The sequence below is a fragment of the Apis mellifera genome, linkage group LG5 (assembly GCF_003254395.2).
Source record: "Apis mellifera strain DH4 linkage group LG5, Amel_HAv3.1, whole genome shotgun sequence".
Taxonomy (NCBI): Eukaryota; Metazoa; Arthropoda; class Insecta; order Hymenoptera; family Apidae; genus Apis; species Apis mellifera.
This window is the reverse complement of record NC_037642.1, coordinates 12,589,705-12,612,632: the sequence shown is the minus strand read 5'-3', so window position 1 is coordinate 12,612,632 and position 22,928 is coordinate 12,589,705. Positions and strand designations below refer to the sequence as shown.

At 37.3% G+C, this 22,928-nt stretch overlaps 1 protein-coding gene and 1 long non-coding RNA gene across 5 annotated transcripts in view; one reads left to right on the top strand and one right to left on the bottom strand.

The window, feature by feature from the left end:
* Positions 1-744: 744 nt before the first annotated feature.
* LOC411124 (phosphoinositide 3-kinase adapter protein 1) overlaps positions 745-22,928 on the bottom strand; it is a 34,517-nt gene continuing 12,333 nt past the window's right edge. For 2 of the 4 annotated variants that reach the window (XM_016912300.2, XM_006569945.3), the window contains exons 6-19: positions 6,622-6,781; positions 5,803-6,190; positions 5,336-5,632; positions 5,123-5,258; positions 4,997-5,008; positions 4,674-4,864; positions 4,065-4,137; positions 3,618-3,914; positions 3,074-3,499; positions 2,872-2,991; positions 2,655-2,749; positions 2,351-2,570; positions 1,512-2,108; positions 745-1,178 (exon numbers count right to left, since the gene is read on the bottom strand). In XM_016912300.2, the coding sequence (XP_016767789.2) occupies positions 1,162-1,178; positions 1,512-2,108; positions 2,351-2,570; positions 2,655-2,749; positions 2,872-2,991; positions 3,074-3,499; positions 3,618-3,914; positions 4,065-4,137; positions 4,674-4,864; positions 4,997-5,008; positions 5,123-5,258; positions 5,336-5,632; positions 5,803-6,190; positions 6,622-6,781 (3,029 nt within the window). In that variant the 3' untranslated portion in view covers positions 745-1,161. The remainder of the gene's footprint in view (positions 1,179-1,511; positions 2,109-2,350; positions 2,571-2,654; positions 2,750-2,871; positions 2,992-3,073; positions 3,500-3,617; positions 3,915-4,064; positions 4,138-4,673; positions 4,865-4,996; positions 5,009-5,122; positions 5,259-5,335; positions 5,633-5,802; positions 6,191-6,621; positions 6,782-22,928) is intronic. The other 2 variants (XM_006569946.3, XM_394598.7) reach the window with 2 other exon arrangements.
* LOC102656927 lies at positions 2,363-3,036 on the top strand. The gene is made up of 2 exons (XR_001703032.1): positions 2,363-2,545; positions 2,675-3,036. It is a non-coding gene; the product is annotated as an uncharacterized LOC102656927 (long non-coding RNA).

Below are 22,928 nucleotides of genomic sequence, written 5' to 3'. Positions count from 1 at the left end.
TTCATTCGTTGCTCTATGTATAAAATTACAGAAAAAAGAATTCAATGCCTATATATACAGAATATCGTTTGTATATTAGAGAATGATTGATACATAATGATATATAATGTACGAATTGGATGATCGATGATAAAATGATTACGCAATGCCACGTTTCGATATACAGTCTTTTGGAATCGTTCAAACATTTTTTTTTAACAATTACATATATATAAATTGTTTAAATTGATCTAATTTAATAATAAGGATATATATATATAGATAGATAATGGATTATAGAAATAATATATCATAAAGTAGAAGACAGTATATACAAATTGTGGTCTTGGCTTCCTGCCAAATGACGAAAATTTGATTTGGCGCTCGCTAGCATTGTATTCCTTTTTTGGATCGAGATCCGAGCAATTAATATACAACTTAATGGCATAATTAGAAAGCCTCGAATGCTTAGTTAATCAACTCTTTTTCTAAATTTCCTAAAATAAAATAATTCTTTGAATGTGATTAAAAATTAAAAATTTTCAAAGATATCAAATTGTTAACAATCTTGATTATTTGAAATCTTTAAAAATTTGTATTATTACTAATTTTTATAACTAATTTTTATTAATAAATTTATTATTAATAATAATAACTTCAACTTATTTAATAATTAAAATATATAATAAAATCTCTTGATACTTTTAGAGATATCTTTGTTATTATGAATATAATGATTATTAGGTATTAATAAACAACAATAAATTAATAACTAATTTATGCATCGATTTTATTCTCGCAATGCATTCGAGGCAGTTTAAAAATAATAACGAATAATAAACGTATGTTAATTGTAACACAATAACACAAAATAATCTACAGATGAAATCATGCTTTACCGAGTATTGGAAAAAAAAGAAAAAAAAAAAAAAAATATAAGTGCCGTGTTTCGAATATAGATTCAAGACATTTTACAGATTCTTCCCAATACGAATCATCTTGAGATGAACAATTTACATTTAAATACATTACTAATACTAACGATTACGAAGGACACACTTTAGTATTTGAAGTTATGTTCCAATAAAAACGATTGTCGAGAGCACTTCGGTCGATCCATTTGTTGAGATATTCCGGGAATAAAAAGCAACAATGCTTTCGTTTATTCGTAGTATTTTTCTTTTATTTTTTAGCGATGACTGTAACAGAAAGATGAAAAAAAAAAGCATTAGGAATCGATTATAAGAGAAGAATGAATTTTATATATATATATGTATAATGTTCCAAGTAATCAACGATGATGAAAGTTCGTTCAAACTATCAACCTTCGTAATTTCCCAAGTGAAAGGGAGAACAAGCAATGATTAATCTGCAAGATATTCGTGGAATAAATTTCAATGAACTTTTTCACTCGTTGAATATAATTTTCCTTAAAGAGTAATTTGTAAAATTTCATTATTCAATGCGATACTTTTTCCTAATTTTTTCTAATACAATAAATATTCATATCAACGTAAAAAAAACAATTTTACCTCTTGGTGGAACGGGAGGTGCAGGCATGTTCGTTGTATCGGCTTTGTGATCCTGAGAAACATCGACATTCATATATTCCGGTAGTTTATCGATATCCGGCACATCCACGTCCTCCGAATTATTCATCAAATTTGTTTCCACGTATTCCTCGTTGCTTTTACTTTCGACTTCATTCGCAACATGACCTTGATTATTTTTACATTGGACTTCATTCGTGGTATGATCTTGATCTTGCCCATTGTTGGATGTCTCGACCTTGAACGAGTTTTTTGAAGTTTCGCACACGTGATTTGATTCGAGCGTGTGTCTCTGTTCGATCTGGTGACCTTGGACAGTTTCTTGAAACTGTGTGACGCAAGCGGGTCTCACGTTCACGTAATTTGTAGGAATGCCAGCTGGCGGCACTGGCGCCGAGTTCAATGTAGCAGGGTCTATGTTTGCATAACTGTTGCCAGGATGTTGTCTAGAAGATGCGTCTGATTCTAAGATATCAGTTGTTGCTGGACACGAATTTTGTATCATATCCAGGTACTTGGGATGATCACAGGGGGAGTTTGGTGTTTTTGGTTCCTTCAGGGAAGTCTCCGTTTTGAATGCTATTTATAATTATTGAAAATAATTAGAATTTTTACTCAGATATTATTCAAGATTAAAATTATATTTATATCATATAACTTTATATATATATCATTGTATTAGTATTTAAATTATTTATTTATGATAATTATTATTTCTTAGATTTTAAGTTAAAAACAAAATTATAATAAATTTTATTAAAGATTGTTGTCATAATGAATGTTACTATTTGATTTAAATAAATATTGTTTTAGTAGCTTACAATGGATGGGTAATCCCGAAGGTGGAAAGGCGATGTAATATTCGGTATCCTCAGTCCTTGATGGTGTCTGGGATGGTCTCAGATCAAGATCGTTTCCAGTCGAGGAACGAGGAGAGGGAGAATATCTAAGCGCCGGTGAATATCTTCCAGTGAATGGTTTTGGAGTTGGTGGTATTTCATACGACATCACACCAGGTTTGTCCTCTCTGACATTTTGTAACTGAAATAATTTATAGAAAAATTGTCAATTTTAATCAAAATATTTTTATTTATTTTCCAATTACAATTGTTTCAAAATACCAACCCGACGATCCTCCGTATCAGAATGAGTTCCACTGTCGCCTAAACTAGTTCCGCTACATCCGCTAGCAGTACTCATTCTACCAGACGAAGAGGAGCCTAAGAAAATAGAAATTAATTGTAATTCTTTTCAAGAAAAAAAAAAATAGTACGTTTTTAAGAAATTCCTTTTTAACTTTTATAATATAAACATAAATGATTATCATTATTAAAATACATACTTGAAACGCTACGTAGACTCAAACTACTAACTGGTCTGCGATCGGCCAGTGCGCCATTAACATTCTCCGTTTTGCTGGTCGAAGAAGAATCGTCACTTCCATTCGAAGAATCTTTTGAATCTAAATAAAATTACAAAGTAAAAATAAAGCACCAATATTAACGAAGTTATAAATGACAATATCATTACAATATCAAACAAACCTTTCTTTCCTTTAGAAAAGAATTTCCTAATTCTATCAAAAGGCGTTGGAGCCTTCATCTCTTCCTTCATCCTTTTCTGTATCCTTTCATACTCTTCCCTCATTGCAGTGAGCTGCCTCTGTTTGTCCTTGAAGCTTTGCTGAACGTCGTTACGATTCCTCCAATTCTCGACCAATCTCTCCACCTCTGTTATCGTGAACACGTTATTCTTGAAGTCGTTTATGATCTCCAATAACTCGTCCTGAGGTCCGGACGGCTCCCTCGATTTCACGCTGCTGCAATTGGAAGTCGTTCTTCCATAAGAGCAGGAAGATTGACTGTTTTCCTCTCGAGCAGCCATGGGATGAGAATCTGCACGATTCTGCGTAGGCGTCCCTGTTCGGGACGGTTGCTGGTTTGGTATATTCGATGTTGGCGTTTTGGGACCTTGAATCGAATTTGAACTTTTAACTTTTGAACGTATTTCAAAATTGAAGTTATTGCAGTTATGAAATTTGAATGTATCTATATATATATCTATACACAAGAGTGATTGATTTTATACCAGCTGGATGCATTTTCATGTAACCTTGAAGAGAAAGTTCAAGGCCGTTCATAATGGTTGACGTCGATGTCGGTGTTGATGGGTTGACGATGACTGGAGTTGGTGCTGGTACGATCGAGTAATTCGCCTCAATGGGGTTAGTAGTGGTTACTGGTAATTGACCTGGCAAGATTATGGACGTTATTGGTCTTGCGGCCGGTGGTACCGAATAAGCTTCGCTCAAAGGTCGTGGACGACAATAATCTTCCTTGTCGTTATTGGTTTCGTTTGTTGTGTTAGTCGTTGATGGTTCCGTACCTAGAAAATATTCCCAGTTTTATCATCAAGCAATTGAACAGCAATTGAGATTAATAATATTAAATTCATTCTTTTTTCAGATTTTCCAATTTTCATTAAAATATATATATATATATAGAATAAACCTTTTAGCAGAGAAGGGACACTCACTTGCCGCTTGATCCGTCGTGGTCTCGCTGATCACTTTCAAGTAGCTGTACATGTTAGTGAACTCGTTCATTTGCTGCGGCACCGAGGATTCAAGGGGAAGCCCGAAACATGCAATTCAAAATACAAAATACCAGTTAATTCATCGAAAAAGATTAACAAAAGTATTAAAAAAAAAATTGATTAAGTCAAATCGATTGGAATGCTCATTAGTACACTGCGGATTTTTATAAGGATTTTTGCATATTTTATACAACATGACAGGAATTTACAAGAATGTTTTAATCGCATGCATTGTGTATCTTTCATCCTGTATTTAAAATTTTAATTGTTTCAGATTGAACATGGAAATTGAAAATCTTGAATCTTTAGAAATCTCAATTGATCTTAAGTGAATGTGATAGATTGTGATGAATCGATTTTTTTCACAAATTCCAACGAATTCCAACTGATTACGTTTTTTAAATAGAAGGTATCTGATTGAAGGTAGAAAAAGAGAAGCTAGATATTGAATATCCAAGCGACAGTTGCAATTAGGAATAGAGAAATATCGCGGAAGTACCGGTTTCATTGGACTAACTGTGACGTCGTTTAAAGGCGATGTTTTTGTACCATGTAGCCACGAAGCTGATGCGCAAGTCTCGCGTGTCCCGCCTGCTCCGCAAGATCCGCAGGAGTGAGTTCCGACACGTTCCTCAGGTCGCATGCTATATCACCGCCTGGACACTCCAATAGTTGCCAAGCTAATCGTTCCAGGCCGAAACGGGCGGCAAAATGTAGCAAAGTCGGATTTTCTTCGGGACCTGAATTGATCAAGGATATAATTAAATCTCAAACGAAATTGATTTGAATAACAGTTTCAAACAAGTTTTGAATGTAGAATATGAATTAAATCAAATTACTCTGATAAAACTTATTACATTTTATATTCTTACCAACCAGTCTTTCTATTTAATCCAGGAAGCGTAAAATAAATAATTTCAATAGACAAATTTAAATCCAGACCGTACGTATATTTCCCTCAATTGAGAAGAACAATTCAAACGAACAAGGGAACTCACTCGAGTGGACTTTCTGAGCAGAGACCACTCCACTGGGCGTGGATAGGAGGTTGAAATGCGGTGGAACGTTTCGTTGAAACGCGTGGACCATCCAATTATCCAATTGTTCCCTGTCACCAGGATTGAAGCCGAATGTCTGCGAATAAAGATGCAAGTTATGAAGGATTCGTAATGAATTGAATCAAATCGCTCATTGTCCTGAATTATCATTACCTGACACATAAATTCCAAGGGATTGTCGTGAGCCCTGAGGATCTGATCGAGTTCCCTGAGCCTGCTCTCGCACTTCACCTGTCTCACACCCAACGGACAACCGTTCTTCGATATACGAACACCGACCAGCATCGACACTTCCAAACATCTGTCAGGAATGGAGAATTGCAAGGCGTAGGGATTCCTTCGTTTCACGTGGGCGATGTCGATCGCTTCGCCGCAACGATCCACGATCACCGATACGTTGTCCTCGGGTCGTAAAGGGTCATTCAGCAAAGCTATTATCCGATTGTGACCCTGAAAGGATTAATTCTCGATTAATTTTACTTTGCTTTTACTTTGCTTACTTTAATTTTACTTTGCTTACTTTGCTACAGTTCCTTCCCTTTTCGAAAACATAACCACAAATTCGTATACTTATACATGTATATATATTTCACACGTGAAGTGATGGGAATATAACCTACCAACTTCACTTTCTTCGGATGAACCGAAAATGCCGTTTTGTCGCTTCTCAATGCAGGAGATGGCGTGGTACCAAGAATTCCAATAGCTGCACCCAATAATTCACCAACAAACGTCTCGTCCTGATCTTTCACGAAGAATTTCCTCCACTGATTATACGAGACCAGAATCGATTTGTGAAGCTCGCTGATGTGGTTATCGTGTACACCCAACATCATCGCGAGCACTTTGTCGGTGATCAATTGTCTGGAGAGGTTAGTCGCGTGTTCAGGACGATTTTGAATCCGTTCCAACAATATTGGACACACGACAACGATCTGCAAACGTGCCGATCGAATCCTCTCCTCGGTGCCGGCTTGTATCGATTCTTCCACCGTCACGTGACGAACTCTACAATTGAAATGGGAAGAACAAAGGAATGAAGATAAAAATTATAGATATTTGTTTAAATCTTTAATATGAATTTTCATTTATCTTGATTTATATTATCATTTTCAAGATTCTCATTTCCAGATCTAAATTTTTGAAACCATCGATCCTTTCATCCTTAGATAGTTCCTTTTCGAAAGCTAACCTAATATTTCGATGTACTTCAGATGCATTGTAGTCAAGCTTGAACTCGTACAAGAATATTCTAAATTCGTTCACTTTTCAAAAAACTAATACAAAAAAGAACTTATTACACAAAGGAAATATAAGAGGGAAACATTAAAATATTGTAAGCGAAATATAGGTTAAGTAGAGTTTACAAGTAGCAGTTGATTGTAATTTATTTTAAAATTGGCAACTTCATGTGGTACAACCTAATAATCGTAACTTACTTGAAAGGCGGCCGGCCCTGTTGCCTGCTGATCTGCTCGAAACAGGCGGTGAGATAATTGACCCACAAGCTTGAAATTTCGCTGTCTTTGCTCGACACAAAAAGCACGTCATCTTCGGGATGCGAGTCGATCTTCGATAGCCCGGTTGCTGAACGAGAACCTGTAATAATTTATGTTTAAATTCGTATTTAATTTTTACTATAATCGATAAAATAATTATAATATTATAACAATTAGGATTCAGCCTATAATTCACGTTGGATGATACTTTTTACCGATTCAACTATACTTTATTATACGTTATTATTTATACGTAGGTATAAATCAATGGCTGTTTCGTGGTATTAATTAACCGAGGAGGGTTAATTTCTACGAGCCATTAACGCGGGGAAGGCGCGCCTTGCTTTAATTTTTCTTCCTCCTAGCGCTCAATTTCGCTTAATGCAACTCGAGACACGCGAGCCTAATGAAATAATGTTACATCTAATGCGTTTGTTCCGCGTTATTCGAGAAAACGACATCACGAAGATGCCCGATTAACGAGTTGTGAAATAACATATAGCAAAAATTCTGAAAGATTATCGTGATGAAATAATATAGTACGAATAATATTACGCTTATTCAAATTGTAATATTCAGGGATTGAAATAATTTCGATACACGAGTTAAATAATTATCGTGTCGAATATAATTGAACGAATATCGAGCGTATATATTTTGCAATTTTTTTAACCTTGAAACCTTGCAGTTGGTGGAACGTTGAACGCTAGGCCACGAAGGTCTTATCTAGACGTCTGAATGTGGTAAAAGTAGCTCGTGAGTTTATCGAGCGTACAATGGTATAAATAATGGGGTCGTTCGTTTTCCATAACCGCGATCGTTTCTCGTACAACGGGGCTTTTGTGCCGGCCGATATCGATATCTGGCAGAAACCGAGCGGCTGGAAACAAACCAAGAAGGATCCGAGATTTCCTTAAGTATTCAAAAAATAACCGGAAACGCCCACATTTTTCTTCTTTTCGTCTACTTCTTTTTAAAAATCCCCTCGTTAAATCGTAACGTGTTATCGGTTGTCGTTCAAAGGGATTTACTGAGAGATGGTAAAGTTTAGAGGACGAGATAGGAAGAAAAGAACGTTTGCGCGAGTTTGAACTAGATACTACTATCCTTTTTTCGTTTCTTTTTTATCTTTCGTAGAAACGATTTATTTTTGCGTGCTTATTATTATTTCTTTTTAACCTATTCTCGTACATGTTTTACGTTATATTCGTATTAATATGGATTCATATGTAGTAAACGTGGATCAGAGACGATGGTGGAGTTTACGGTGGAGAATGGAAAGGTGGGGTGGAAAGGATCTGAAAATAACCGGGCACGGGGTAAACTTTCGTTTTCTTCCCCGTCCCCTCGCGCGCGCGTACAGTTTCCCCGTGAAAACCGTGGACAAATAAACGCGTTGTTAAGAATAGAAGAACACCATAGCCGCGTAGAGCGAAAGGGGTTCGTTTCCGCGTTCGTAACACGTGGTTTCTATCCCAAACGTTCGACGTAACGAGCGTCAACCAAGATCGTCGTTAATACTTGTCCAATAGTTATTCGTTCTGAAAAAAGATTCCGCGCGTAACAAGAATAGCTCGTCTCTCTGTTTGATGTGTTAAAAAGTAATGCGTTTAAATAGTTGGAACGAACATGTAACGTATTATTTGTTTATTATATTTTTTTCTTTTACTATAAAATAAATAGTAACGTTATATTTTCTGAACTATGTCCGTTATACGTGCTTCCTGTTCACGTGGAGAGGAGTGGGCTTTCTCGGGCGCAGCCGACGGAATAACGGCCCACGATTTTAATCGTTCGCGACTATTAATTCGGTGGAAGGCCGGATATGCCGAAAACGGAAGCCACGCGCGTCACGTAGCGAACGCAAGTGCCAATATGGCCGTCTTGGAGATCTAAGTATGGGAGGCAAGATCTTTTTTCTTCGATTGTTGCTCGACTCCTTTTTTTTCTTATTAATTAATTTTACAATTATTCGAAGAAACTGCTCTCTTCATATTTCAAAATACCTATTTCTCCCCCTCTTTTAAATTCATAAACAACGTAAATATATCTCGATTAAAATACTCGCAGGGGAGAGAGAGAAATTATTCAAACTGAAAAAAATGAATAAAGTTCTTATCTTTTTCTCTCTTTCTTTCTCTCGAAAGAAAGAAAGGAAGAAAGGAGTGGGAGTAGAAGATTAAGAGCAATTATAGATAGACTCACGGGTGACGTTGGACAAATCCAAGAAGGTCGGCCGATTTCGTCGCCGTGAGCGGGGTGTTTCGCACGTGTTCGCCATATTTTTTTTTTCCCGCGGACCAAACTTCTCTACGCCATTCTCTTCCCCTCGCGCAAAATTTTCCTCTCGCCCGTATTTTTTAACTTATTTACCGCCCTTTATTACATTTTTCCTTCTCTCGGCGATCGATAATCGACGAACGAACGGACAAAGGACGAGAGAAAATAAAGGAAAAGATCTTCTCCACGGTTTTCGAGCGGTGCAACACTGAAGATGAGGACGAGGCACGAGGCACACCTCCGATTTATCGTCGACGACTGACCATTCGGTTCGGATTCGACACCGTGGAATGACCATCGTCGAATTCGAAACCGTTCTCTCCTCTTCCTCCCCCACCATGCTATCGTTCGCGTCATTGTTTTCACGTACGGACTCAGAAATTAGACGATGCCCATATAATTATTATTACGGACGAGGGGGGAATACGGAATCACGTCCCCTCTTGCGTTTGTTTTTGTGATTCGAGATTCTGTTGCCAAGCTTTGCGGGTAAAAATATTTTCGCGCGATTATTATTTTTTTTTTCAATATTAATATTCATACAAATAATATACAGTACAAATATGATGAAAAATCCTATTATATAGGGATGTAAATAACAAAACGTCAACTTAATTAATTAATTAATTAATCAATTATAATTTTTCCGATCTCAAATGATTTACACGATGCATGTGTCTATAGTTGTGTGTGTTGTGTGTTGTGTGTTGAGTGTGTGTGTGGAGTGTGTGTGTGGTGTGTGTGGAGTGTGTGTGGTATATGTGTTGAATATATGTGGAGTATGTGTGGAGTGTGTGTGATATGTGTGGAGTGTGTGTGGAATGTGTGTGGAGTGTGTGTGGAGTGTGTGTGGAGTGTGTGTGGAGTGTGTGTGGTGTGTGTGTGGAATGTGTGTGGTGTGTGTGTGGAATGTGTGTGGAGTGTGTGTGGAATGTGTGTGGAGTGTGTGTGGAATGTGTGTGGTGTGTGTGGAGTGTGTGTGGAGTGTGTGTGGAGTATGTGTGGAGTATGTGTGGAATGTGTGTGGTATATGTGTTGAATGTATGTGGAGTGTGTGTAGAGTGTGTGTGGTGTGTGTGTTGAGTGTGTATGGAGTGTGTGTGGTGTGTGTGTGGAATGTGTGTGGAGTGTGTGTGGAATGTGTGTGGAATGTGTGTGGTATGTATGTTGAGTGTATGTGGAGTGTGTGTGGAGTGTGTGTAGAGTGTGTGTAGAGTGTGTGTGGTGTGTGTGTGTGTAGAGTGTGTGTGGTGTGTGTGTGTGGAGTGTGGAGTATGGAGTGTGGTGTGTGTGTGTATGTGAGATAGATTAATAAATAGATAAATAAAAAAAAAATAATAAAAGAATAAAAAAATAAAAGAAAATAATAAATAAATAGATACAGAGAAAGAGAGATTAATATATATATATAAAAAGATATATCTCTCTCTCTAATATATATACAATAATAATATTATTTAAATATATATAATATATATATATTATATATATACATAGAGAGAGAGGGAGAGGTTCCGTTTGAAGCTTGTCAACTTGGTGGCACGTTCGCGGGGGAAGGAAAAGGAGGCTAGGACGGTTGGCTCCAAGATGGTGGCAGATGGCCGACCATTTGTATTCGGCGCGGCGCGCGAGGCCCCGCATACGATTAGCATATACTGCATATCCTGCGCGTCAGGACGACACAACGGGAGGCGCTTTCGAATGCACACGAAATTGTCCCCCCTCCACCGCCGGGGAATTCTCGAAGGACGAAGGACGATTTATAAATAATTTTCATCGACTCGATTCTCTCGGATTTCATCCGTTCGTAGTCGTGAAACGCAACATTTTTGTTGGAAATCACTCGGAAATGAAATAAATGAATTCGGGAAAGTGAAATTGAAGAATTTAATTTTGTTTGATTAACCGGTATCGGTGGAAGAATGTAATTTTCGAAATGGTCGAAAGTGATATATGGACGTGGATTCTTGTATATTGGCGCGGATACGAAACGTAAATAGGGGGTTCATTAAAATTTTTAATCGGACTATTGTCGCGCACGATGGCCTTAAAACGATATATGGAACACTGGAACACATTTGTAAACAATACTGTGTGCGGGCTCGTTTATGGGCTCGAAGAATTTTTCTTCTTCGATCGAAATATGCGATTATTAATTTCTGTTAAATACTCATTCGTGACACAGAACGAGCTATATATAGCTCGGTATATGATCGGTATATTTTTAATAATTATTAAGTAAGAGTATGTTAAATTTTCTACATATCGTCGTTTAATATTAAACAATTTATTTGATTAAATAATAAATCAACATTACCGAAATATTCGATGCTTCGTTTCGCATAATGATTTTCCTCCTTGATCTTCATCTTCTCGATATATATATATATATATTTCTCTCATCAACGATCAACGATCAACGAATTGAAATTTTTTTACCACGAACACATCGTATCGATCATTTTTCACCCTGATATAAACGCGTTGACTTCGAGTTTGCACGAATTTCGTATGTCATACCATCAGAAGTTTTCTCGACACGTTCTATCCGATGCAGAATACCAATGATTTTCGATTACGGAGAAAAGTAATATATCGGAGAAGAGAGGGAGAGAGAGAGAGGAGAAGAAGTCCGAGAAGCGGATGAAAAATAGTAATAGAAGAAAAAACAACGTCCGGCTGGAGCGCGGCGCGCCTCGTCACTGATCATCTCGAGGGTTGATTCAGGAGATGCATTCGGAGAAGTCCGTGGGTCGCGCGCATGCGTACTTGATTGCGCACGGATCTGCGCAGACGCCGTGTTCAAATATTTTGGGAATCCACGTGGTTGCTCGCGTGAGAATCGTGGCACGCGACGCGAAACATTAACGATCCGTCGCCAATTTCACAAGTATCTTTACACTCGTGATGTAATTTATCGTCCTCTTGTAAGAATTATTCCATAACGTGGAATTAAACGAGCACGATACGTGGCCTGATAACAAAGGAAACAACGTTCAATTTCCTAATCTCATTTTTCTTCTTTTTTAATACTCCCTGTTGCGAAACTACGATGCGTTAAAGTATTCTTGCTCGTTCTCCGTCCTAAAGACGATCATTATTGTCGAATTAGTTAAAATTACGAGGAAAGGAGTCGTGATTAAACGAAAAAGATTAGTGTCGAAAATGGAAACGGATAACGATCGCGTTTTTGTCGACTCGGTTTAATTAAACATTAATTGACTTAATTAAGGAAGAACCGAGTGAGCATTCCGGTATACGTATCGCTTTATAAGGCGACCGTTTCTTTCGCGTATGATACTCGTGTACTGTTTAGTCTGCAATTGTTGTACACTCGATGCGTTTCGACGTGCCTCGTTATCGTTCTCGAGATAACAAAAACGCGAAAACTCGTATCTCAGATAAATAGATAATACGCAACAATTTCAGATAGAATAAACGCGATAATCGCGTGGCAAACATCCTTTCCATATTATTTGCTAGATTTTTTCTCTTAAAAAAAAAAAAAAAAAAAAAGTAAATAAATCGTTGTTGTTTTGTCGAAACGAAAAAAACTTTTTTTCAATTTCTCATGATTATTCATCCTCTCTCTTCGAGACTACAACATCTAATTAGTATCAACTAACGATACGTTTATTAATATGTATATATCATAGATTATAGACTTACATACAGTTCGGTTCTGAATGGATTAACATCAATATTAATTAAGGATCTTAACTATAACTATAATACAGATATTGCGAATATCGTTCGATATATAGAAATGATCGGTGAAGAAAAATTGATTTTTCCCCTCCTTTCACACGTAATAATATAGCTCGAGTCTCCTTAAACTTCTTTCTTTCTTTTTCTCTTCCCTCAAATTAAGTTCTCTTCTAGCCACTTGACACCGAGGCTCCCCAACAAAGACTCCTCACAGCGTCGAGGAGAGTTGACGGGGCGGCGGAGGAGGGGGGGAGAGCCACGATAGCCGGCGATTTTCTCGACGAAAAACCTTGAACAGGGCTCCCATTCACGAAGAAATCGAAATTCCTCGACGAGCCTCGCTGTTTAGGCGCGGCACCCTTTTACATACGCCCCTCCATACTCTCTCTATTTCCGTTCCTCCCCCCTATCTACGAAATCGTTTTTTTTTTCTTTCTTTTCAACTATTAATAAATTTTTACAATTTTTACAATCTCCGAGACTCGAATGAAATTTCGAATTAGAATTTTCTCTCGTTCGAAGAATGAAGGAAGAGTTGACATCCTCGTTTTTTTTTTTTTTTAAGAACAAGCTTTTAAAGGACACCAATTACATTATTACATACGCTTCCGTTGGAAAGGCGTTTCCTCCCGTAGGAAATGAGGGGGGGAGGGAGAAGGTCGCTCGAAGAATAACAAGGAACGAAATAAAATAATCGCTTCCACATTATTATTATCCGCGACGAAACACAACGACAAAAGCTTCATCCATGTATTTTTTAAATATCGAGCGAGAGGGGTGAGAGGGGAAAAAAATTATTAATTTTCGATCTAATTTTTCCTCTCTCGAAAGTAATTTTTTTCTCTTTCGCGGAGGAGAGGATCCGTTACCTTGAACCCCGGATAAGCGGCCGATCGTAATAATGATTGGACCGGAGGGCGCTCGCCCGACAAATACTTTTATTCGACTAGTCTAAATAGGCCCGAATAATAGTAATCCGTTTACTCGTTCCGTTTGCTCGACCCTCTCCACCAACAGGGAGGAGGGAGGGAGGGAGGGAAATTGGGCCTCTCCAATTAAGGGAGCTAGGGGAGGGGAGGAGGGGAGCCGAGTGACCGAGCTGAGAATAATCGTCTTAAGGTCTCCTCTCCTCTGGGCGCGCGGCTCCGCCACGGCGTCTTGTTGCACACGTGTCCCGCATAACAAGTTGGCAACACGTTGCCAACGGTACGATTGTATTGGTCGTACAAAGGGGAGTTAATAATGGCTCAGGTACTTGGGAGCGATAATGGAGACGATAAAAAGCGGCGTTCGACGCGGCGATAATTTTTTTTTCGTACCCCGAGTCGACGACGAAACCACGAAAACGGTTGAGATAGAGAAACGGACAGCAACGTTGCCGTTTGAGAAATAAAAATTAATAACGAGAGAGAAAGATGTATATATATATATATATATATAAGGATATATATAAAGGACGAAAACGGTTGAGATGGAAACGAATAGCAACGTTGCAGTTTGAGAAATAAAAATTAATGACGAGAAAGATAGATATATATAAATATATATAAACGACGAAAACGGTTGGCATGGAAACGGATAGCAACGTTGCAGCTTGAGAAATAAAAATTAATGACGCGGAGAAAGAAAGATAAATATATATATATTAATACGTTAGAAGAAATCGAATATGTATCTCGAACGAAACGGTAAATGTGGTTGGTTGATTCGGTTGGCTGGTTCGAAAGGGAAGCGACGTTCAAGGCACGTCGATCGATGATACGGTTTTTCGTCGCGGTTCACATTGCTCGCATCGCGAGAATTCTATTTTAGAATAATCGAGCTTCCCCGTATCTCGAACTTTGTCAAAGTTCAACAAGCATTGTTAGCCGCGCTTCTTCTTGCGTATATTATACGTTTTCACGGAAATGTTTATATCCACGCGAATTTAAATGTTATAATTAATCAATATTTTATGTATACATTTGATAAAAATTTTTCGTCTTGGAACAAATCAAATAACTAATAAGTTACAAAGTTTTATATGATATTTAAAAATATATATATTTTTAAATTTAAATGTTAAAATCAATCAACATTTTTATATACATATTCTATGTATTTTTATATAGAATTTAAATATATATATATTTTGTTGTATTTACGATTAATCAAATTTGATTTGCTCGAAAATAGAAAAAATTACACGTGTTAAAGAAAAATCGACTTTTCTCTCGATAATTAATCGCTTTTACCGACGCTTCATCAATCCTTGGATCCCGCATCGAGAACGGAACTGTGAAAAAAAATTTATCTATCCGTCTATACTTTAAATAAAAATAGGTAAGGAGAAAAGAAGAAAAATTGTTTCCAAATCGAAAATTCAAATCTCGAATTCGATCGACGAGATACGAAGATACGAGAGAAGTGATTTCTCGAGAGGATAATGCGTACATGTAAATCACGAGGATTATCTGGTCGGCGGTGATTGAACCAAAAAATCGTCGTGACCCTTATTTGTTACGGCGTATCTCGCGTGTACGCGAGACAAGCCGAGGGCGATCACAGATAATTTATCCGTGACGCTCATAAATTTCCATGTAGATAGATAAGGAATTTAGAATCGTCTCTCCCTGCCTGAAGACGACGACGACGACGACCCTTGACCCTTGCACGTGGCGTCGCAGTGGACGTATCTCCTTCTAATGCTCTTTCTTTTCAGAGAATCGAGGAGAGGAGGAAGTTATGACAAGAAAGAGTGATTTAGAACGAGAGAAATGCGGAAGAAATTTTTACGCGCACGCGAGGAAACTGGACACATCACTTTTACCGTGTTCCGCGGCACAAGGGTATCGAGTTACGTTGCCCCTGAAAATAGGCAGTCGCGAGAACACCGACGTAGAAACGGTTTCTCTTTCTCTCTCTCTCTCTATCTCTCTTTCTCTCGACTCGACGACTGCGTAGAACGAAATATCGATTTCCAGGCTCGGCCGTCGAAGATAGAAGAAAACTTTTTTTTCCAGTGGCGAGCGAGGAAGGAAACCACGTTGAGAAAAATGTTTCTTCGAGAAACAAAGAAGAGACTTCTTAACGAAACTGGTTATGATCTTCGTGGGTGGCTTTAAGAAGAAAGAAGATCGTGTCGATTCGTTAAACATGCAAATTTTCTCGACAACTCGAGTGATTTCTTTTATTATATTGTTAAAAAGCATTTGTTGCAAAGGAAAAAGATTTTTTTCTTTTTTTCTAAATTATACAGAGAAAGTTTGAAAAAAGAGATACAAGGGGAAGATAGAGGAACTGGTCTGTGAAAATAAATAGGCTTTTCCTATCGCGACCAAACCCACGGTCTTTCTTCCCCTTCCCCTCCGGGACTGAAAGAAGAAGAGCAAACAAGGTCGCACGGATTTACCGTATCTGAAGGTGAGATCTTCCTCTCCCCATTCGATACAAACGAAGGAACCACTTTGATAAATTCATTGGATATTCTTCGAATTTTTTTTCTTCTTTGTTGGACATATTAGAAAAGGAGAAACGCGAATAAAAAATTGGCGATCTCAAAGAAATGAAGTTTCGCAAGTTGGAATTTTCTTCTTCTCGAATATTATATTAAGGAAAAGTATAACTTGGTCGAAGAAAGTTTCTCGAAGAGGGATAAAAATTTTCCACGGTAAAAATAGCGAACGTTTAGAGGAGAATTGGAAGCATGGAAATGGGCACCATGGAAAATGCACATATGAACACGAAAATAAGCGGCCGAGGAGCAGATAAAAATAATAAAGGGGGCGGCTGTAAAAACAGAAATAGGCACGACTTTAACACGCCCGTGAATAAAGAGCGGCTGCCCGCCCGCTTACACACATTTCACGCGGTATTTACCGAAATTCGAATCGTTGCCGAGATCGGGCCGCGTTGCCGATTGGACGGAAATGAGCCACGACGCCCTGCTTCCGTTCCATAATTTATTCCGATCTTTCGCCTTTCGGGAATTGGAAATGGATTTTATTAATTTTCCATAATTTTCCCGATGATAAAAAAATCCCACCGCGTGCGAGAGGAGGGGGGGAAGAAGAGCACGACGAATAAATGCGAAATGGCGAGCGGTGCGGACAAACGTTGTCGACAAATCAATCAACGGCATGATTCCGTTTGATAGAGGAGCGTTGTTCGTAACATTATGCAAATGATTTACGCACGGCGGGCACGGACGTGACATTCGTACGAGAGTTATCGACAGAGGAGCAACAGTGGACTTCCGGTTAACCGAATAAATCGCAGTTGCCGGACATCGCGTATTGACCAATCAGAGTTCGTTTAGACAGTTGAGGGGGCTTCGTCCCTTTCTTTCCACGGCGCGAATCAAAATCGTTTCCTTTCCTTCTTCTTCTTCTTCCTCCTCCTCCTCCTTCTCCTCTTCCTTCCAACTTCCGCAATTAACTCTCGTTTAAAAACTGAGGGGGGGAGAAGGCTCTCTCGATTAGAGATTTCGTAATTCAAATCTTTGAATAACGTAATAAATTTTGAATTGTGCGTAATGTAATATATCGAATCGGTGGTGGAAAAAATATAAATTGTTTCGAATAGATACGATTTTTTATGGATTTATTAGTTTTATTGTACGAGTCGATCTAATGAATTTTCTTTTAAATGGCTGCTGTTCTATCTCGAGTGTACAAAAGATAGGATAAAAAAATTGATCGTGAGAATCGAAATAGATGAAAATAATCGTTATAAATTTTTTTTCATTTAAATGAATTTAAATTTTCTCAGAACTAGAATTATCTAGAATTTAATTTGATTATGATACGAAAATGGAAGAGGATGGATTTCTCTCATCCTTTTATCCGTCTTTTTCTCGTATATAGAAAGAAATCGGTTGAGACCAGGATCGATTATTCTTCTTTTTTCCTCGTTGGAAAGAAAAGGTGATTTTTGGATGAAGATTTCCGCGAAATCTTTCGAGAAGATTTTCTGAATCGGCGATAATTTAATTGAAATTGAAATGAAAAATTTGATTTTTGTAAATTTTTGTTATTGTAAATAATTTTTGTAAATTCTTTTTTCTTTCGATTTGTCGAGATAAAACGAGTTATATATAAATATTCTCGAGAAGAAAGACTTGAACGGAATTGAAATAATTCGCGGAAAAGGATCGAAGATCACCGAAGGGGAGACGGGGCGGGTAATTTGCAATTTCTCTTCGGGCGGATCGATGATTGGCTCGTTGATCGACGATCCAATTAATCCGATTAACGATGCCGAAGGACGACCGACGAATAATTAAGATTAATTGCGCGCGGCAGAGAAAAGAGTTTTCGATCTCGTCCCCTCCTCCTTCCTTCCTTCCTTCCTTCCTTCCTCGAAAGAAATAAAGATCTCAACTTTTCAACTTATCTCCAAATCGATTCTAGAATCTTCGAAGAAAAAAATAAAAGTTCAATCGATTATTTAAATTAATCATGAAATTACATATCCTCTCTCTTTCTTATTTCTTATTGCGAGGCGTTTTTCTTTTTCTTTTTCTCCTTTTAAATATACAATGAAATCGTGAATTCATAAATTTTCATAGAGAATGTTAAATATAAATAAGAAGAGTTTATTTCGAGCGAGTTATAATTTGAGAAAGAGCGAGAGCGAGAGCGAAAAAGAGCGAGACCGAGAGCGAGAAAGAACAAAAGCGAGTGAGAGAGAGGAAGAAAACGAGCGAAAGCGAGACCGAGAGCGAGAAAGAGCAAAAGCGAGCAAGAAAGAACGGGAGAAAGAGCGAGTGAGAGACCAAGAGCGAATGAGAAAGACCGAGAAACGAGCGAGACCGAAACCGAGAGCGAGAAAGAGCGGGAAAATGAGCGAGAGCGAGACCGAGCAAGAGACTGAGAGCGAGTAAAAGACCAAGAGCGAGTGAGAAAGACCGAGAAACGAGCGAGATCGAAACCGAGAGCGAGAAAGAGCGGGAGAACGAGCGAGAGCGAGACCGAGCAAGAGACCGAGAGCGAGAAAGAGCAAAAGCAAGCGAGAAAGAACGGGAGAACCAGCGAGACCGAAACCAAGAGCGAGAAAGAGCGGGAAAACGAGCGAAAGCGAGACCGAGAGTGAGACCGAGAGAGAGAAAGAGCGAAAGCGAGTGAGAAAGAGAAAGCGAGAGCAAGACCGAGAGCGAGAAAGAGCGAAAACGAGCGAGCAGGTGAGTGAGTGAGTGAGTGAGTGAGTGAGTGAGAGAGAGAGAGAGAGAGAGAGAGAGAGAAATAGATTAATAAATAAATAAATAAATAATAAATAAATTATTAATTAATTAATAAATAGATAAATAAATAAATAGATAGAGAAAAAGAGATTGATAGATATATATACATATATATAATTAATTTTTCTATTATATATATATATATATATATATAAAGATATAATATCTCTCTCTTTAATATATATACAATAATAATATATACATATATATGTATATTTAAGAAGATATATATATATATCTAGAAAAAAAATATAGAAAGATGTAATATCTCTTTCTCTAATATATATATATATATATATATATATAATAATAATATAATATAAATATTATATCTAATATATATATCTTTTTCTATATTTATCTATCTATTTATCAATCTACCTATCTATCTATCTATTTATTTATGTGTATGTGTATATATATTTATAGAAAGATATAATCTCTCTCTCTCTCTAATATATATACAATAATAATATATATATATTTATTTATCTATCTATTTATCTACCTATCTGTCTATCTATTTATTTATGTATATATATATAGAGAGAGAGATGGAAAAATTAGGAAAGGATTGATGGGCGAATCACGTTCCGGATTGTGGAGCGAGGTGTAACAAGGTGTAACAAGCGGGAGAGATATCGGATGCGGAATGAGAATCGAGCGGCGGCGGCGGCGGGGCGATCGATGGGGCGGGGAAGTGGAGTGGAGGCGTCGCGTTCCGGAAACGAAGTTGGGGCAAGGGTGGGACCGGAAATCGTCGCACGACCGACACCAGGAAGTACAACCGGTAAATATATGTACGCGGATGGAAAGAGGGATCGTCGCTTGTGTGGAATGCTTAATTTCGCCGGTTATTGACCGGCATCTCGCCGCAACATCTATCGCGACCTGCTCTATTGTCTGTTTAACATGCCATCATCGGATGCCTCGATCATGCCTCGTTACGCGAAAGAAAAAAAAAAGAATCGTCCGTCCAATTATTATTCCGCATCTCCGCGCGCTTCGTACAACAACTGTACGCATTAGTGTTTCCTCTACGCGGCTCATATAAACCGCCCGTCTTAAATATTCAATTCGTTCGTGATTAATTTATCGATCGATCGATCGAAATTATACATATAAATATATATTTCGTTTCGAGTTACATCGAGTTATATTTTCGATGGAAGAGAATTTGAAGAATTTGAGATTTGAAAAAAAGAGAGGAAAGGAGAGGGGGGATTGGGTTAAGTTGATGTTGCGAAAGAAGGATTCGCAGGGAGAAGATTTGGCAGCGAACTCTTCTCGAATTCTTCTCTCCGCTTCTGTTTTCAATTAAAGCCGGAAATGAGGCGTGGAACCTCCCCACGCCATTTTCGACGGGAGAAGAGAAAAAAATTTCAGTTTTAAACCCTTCGGGATATAAGGAACAGAGAAACTTGTGCATTTCGTTTTTTGTTTTCAATCTGTTCTCTTCTGTTGCACGTTCTACAAATGGCAGAAAAAATTTTACTCGTGGCGACAAATTTTCAAGCTTATTTACACGAATTCTATTTTTTTTTTTTTATCATGAAAAAGTTTCAAAAGTTTTTGATCTTAAATTTTAATTCTAAATTTCCAAATTTCAAATTTTCCATTCTAGATTTAGAATTTTCCATTTAGATTCTAGATTCTAAATTCCAAATTCTAAATTTCAGATTCCAGATTCTAAATTCTAAATTCTAAATTTAGATTTCAAATTGCAAATTCTAAATTTCAAATTTTAATTTCTAGATTCAAAATTCCAAATTTCAAATTCTAGATTCAAAATTCTAAATTTCAGATTCCAGATTCTTGATTCCAAATTCCAAATTTTAGATTCTAGATTCTATATTTCAAATTCCAAATTTCAAATTTTAAATTCTAGATTTTAAATTTTAGATTCTAAATTTCAAATTCTAAATTTCAGATTCCAGATTCTAAATTCTAAATTTTAAATTCAGATTTCAAACTGCAAATTCCAAATTTCAAATTTTAAATTCTAGATTCAAAATTCCAAATTCAAAATTTCAAATTTTAAATTCTAGATTTTAGATTCTAAATTTCAAATTTCAAATTTTAAATTCTAGATTCAAAATTCCAAATTTTAAATTCTAGATTCAAAATTCCAAATTTCAAGTTTTAGATTCAAAATTCTAAATTCTAAATAGATTCCAGATTCCAGATTCTAAATTCCAAATTCCAAATTCCAAATTTCAGATTTTAGATTCAAAATTTCAAATTTCAAATTTTAAATTCTAGATTCAAAATTCCAAATTTCAAATTTTAAATTCTAGATTCAAAATTCCAAATTTCAAATTTTAAATTCTAGATTCAAAATTCCAAATTTTAAATTTTAAATTCTAGATTCAAAATTTCAAATTTTAAATTTTAGATTCAAAATTTTAAATTCTAAATAGATTTCAGATTCTAAATTCCAAATTCCAAATTTCAGATTCTAGATTCTACATTTCAAATTCCAAATTCCAAATTTTAAATTCTAGATTCAAAATTCCAAATTTCAAATTTTAAATTCTAGATTCAAAATTCCAACTTTTAATTTTTAGATTCAAAATTCAAAATTCTAAATAGATTCCAGATTCCAGATTCCAGATTCTAAATTCAAGATTCTAAATTTGATCCGAATCAAAAGTGAAACATCGGTAACAGCAAGTTTACATGTTTCCTCAGATCGTTAATTTGTAAGGATTGGAAACGGAAGCGCGACAGATCTTGTCGTAAAGTTGGAATACGAATCAGGATTGGTTGCCGACACGGTTTGTTTTAACGACAGCCGAGGAAAGCGAGTGACACGACGTCTCGTCGTCCGGATGCAACACGGCGCAGAGCCGGATGCACCGGTTCTCTCGTACGCGCACAGTTTATCCTGCCTACTACCACCGCGCACGCACTGTGAAAAATATGGTGTAACGAGTGGAGCGTATCCTTTCCACGGCTCGTACGAGCGGAACGACGTGACAATGTCAACAAGTGAACGAAAACTTCCTGTTCAACCGTCCGTGTCGAACAGAGACGTTACTCGAGACGATTCCTTCTCGAATTCGAGACGTTTCTCCTTCAACGAGATGAACGAGATAATACGGATTAACGAAACGATTATTCGAGACGATTCCTATCTCGAATTCTTTCAATTCGTTTATCTTTTAACGATCAACGAGACGATAAATTTTATTCGATTTGGATTAGGATAACGTAATACGGATCATCGAAATAATTAATCGAATTGATTAACACCTTCGAAACGATTCAATCGAGTTTGGACAAATTTCATTTGAACGCGCGATAATGTAATACAAAATGTCGTCGAAACAATTATTCGAATTATCGGTCGACTATTCCAAAGACGATTGCCTTCTCACTTCTTCAATGAAACGACACAATCGGGATAAAGTGTGAACAAGTACCATTCAATTCCCGTGGTCAATAACTATCAACACTTTCGATCAAATTCGTTCGATCATCGAAACGAAACCAATTCCACTTTTCTAGTTGCCCAACTGGTACTTTCGATTCACGTCGCTTTCCACGCCACCTTCCGGTGGCTAATTAAACAGCGCGTGAGACACGTGAACGACATAACTGCCCCCTGTCCTCTCGCTCGGATCCATGGTTGCCACGTACGGCCGTAAATTTTACAATCCGTGCGGCTGCGTTTCGGGTGCCTCTCCCCCCCGCCTCGATCAGGCCTAAGATCGGAAAACGGGTATTCGTTGGACGAATACTAAGAGTGGATGGCTTCCGGAGCGTGTATCGTTGTGTTGTGTCCACACGATTGAAAAAAAAAAAAAATTATCTCCACGAGCCGATCAAAGATCACCGGATATCCTTTAGGGCCCGCGCCCAATTTCGAATTAGAATTCGAAAGAGAAGAAATCGCCATGGCAATCGCCCTTGCATTTTTTCTTTTCTTTTCTTTTTTTTACGATTATATATTTCTTTGTATCTCTCTTTAGTGTCTTTCTTCGTGATTCGAAAAAAACGCGATGACGAGAGGAATATATATATATATATATATATA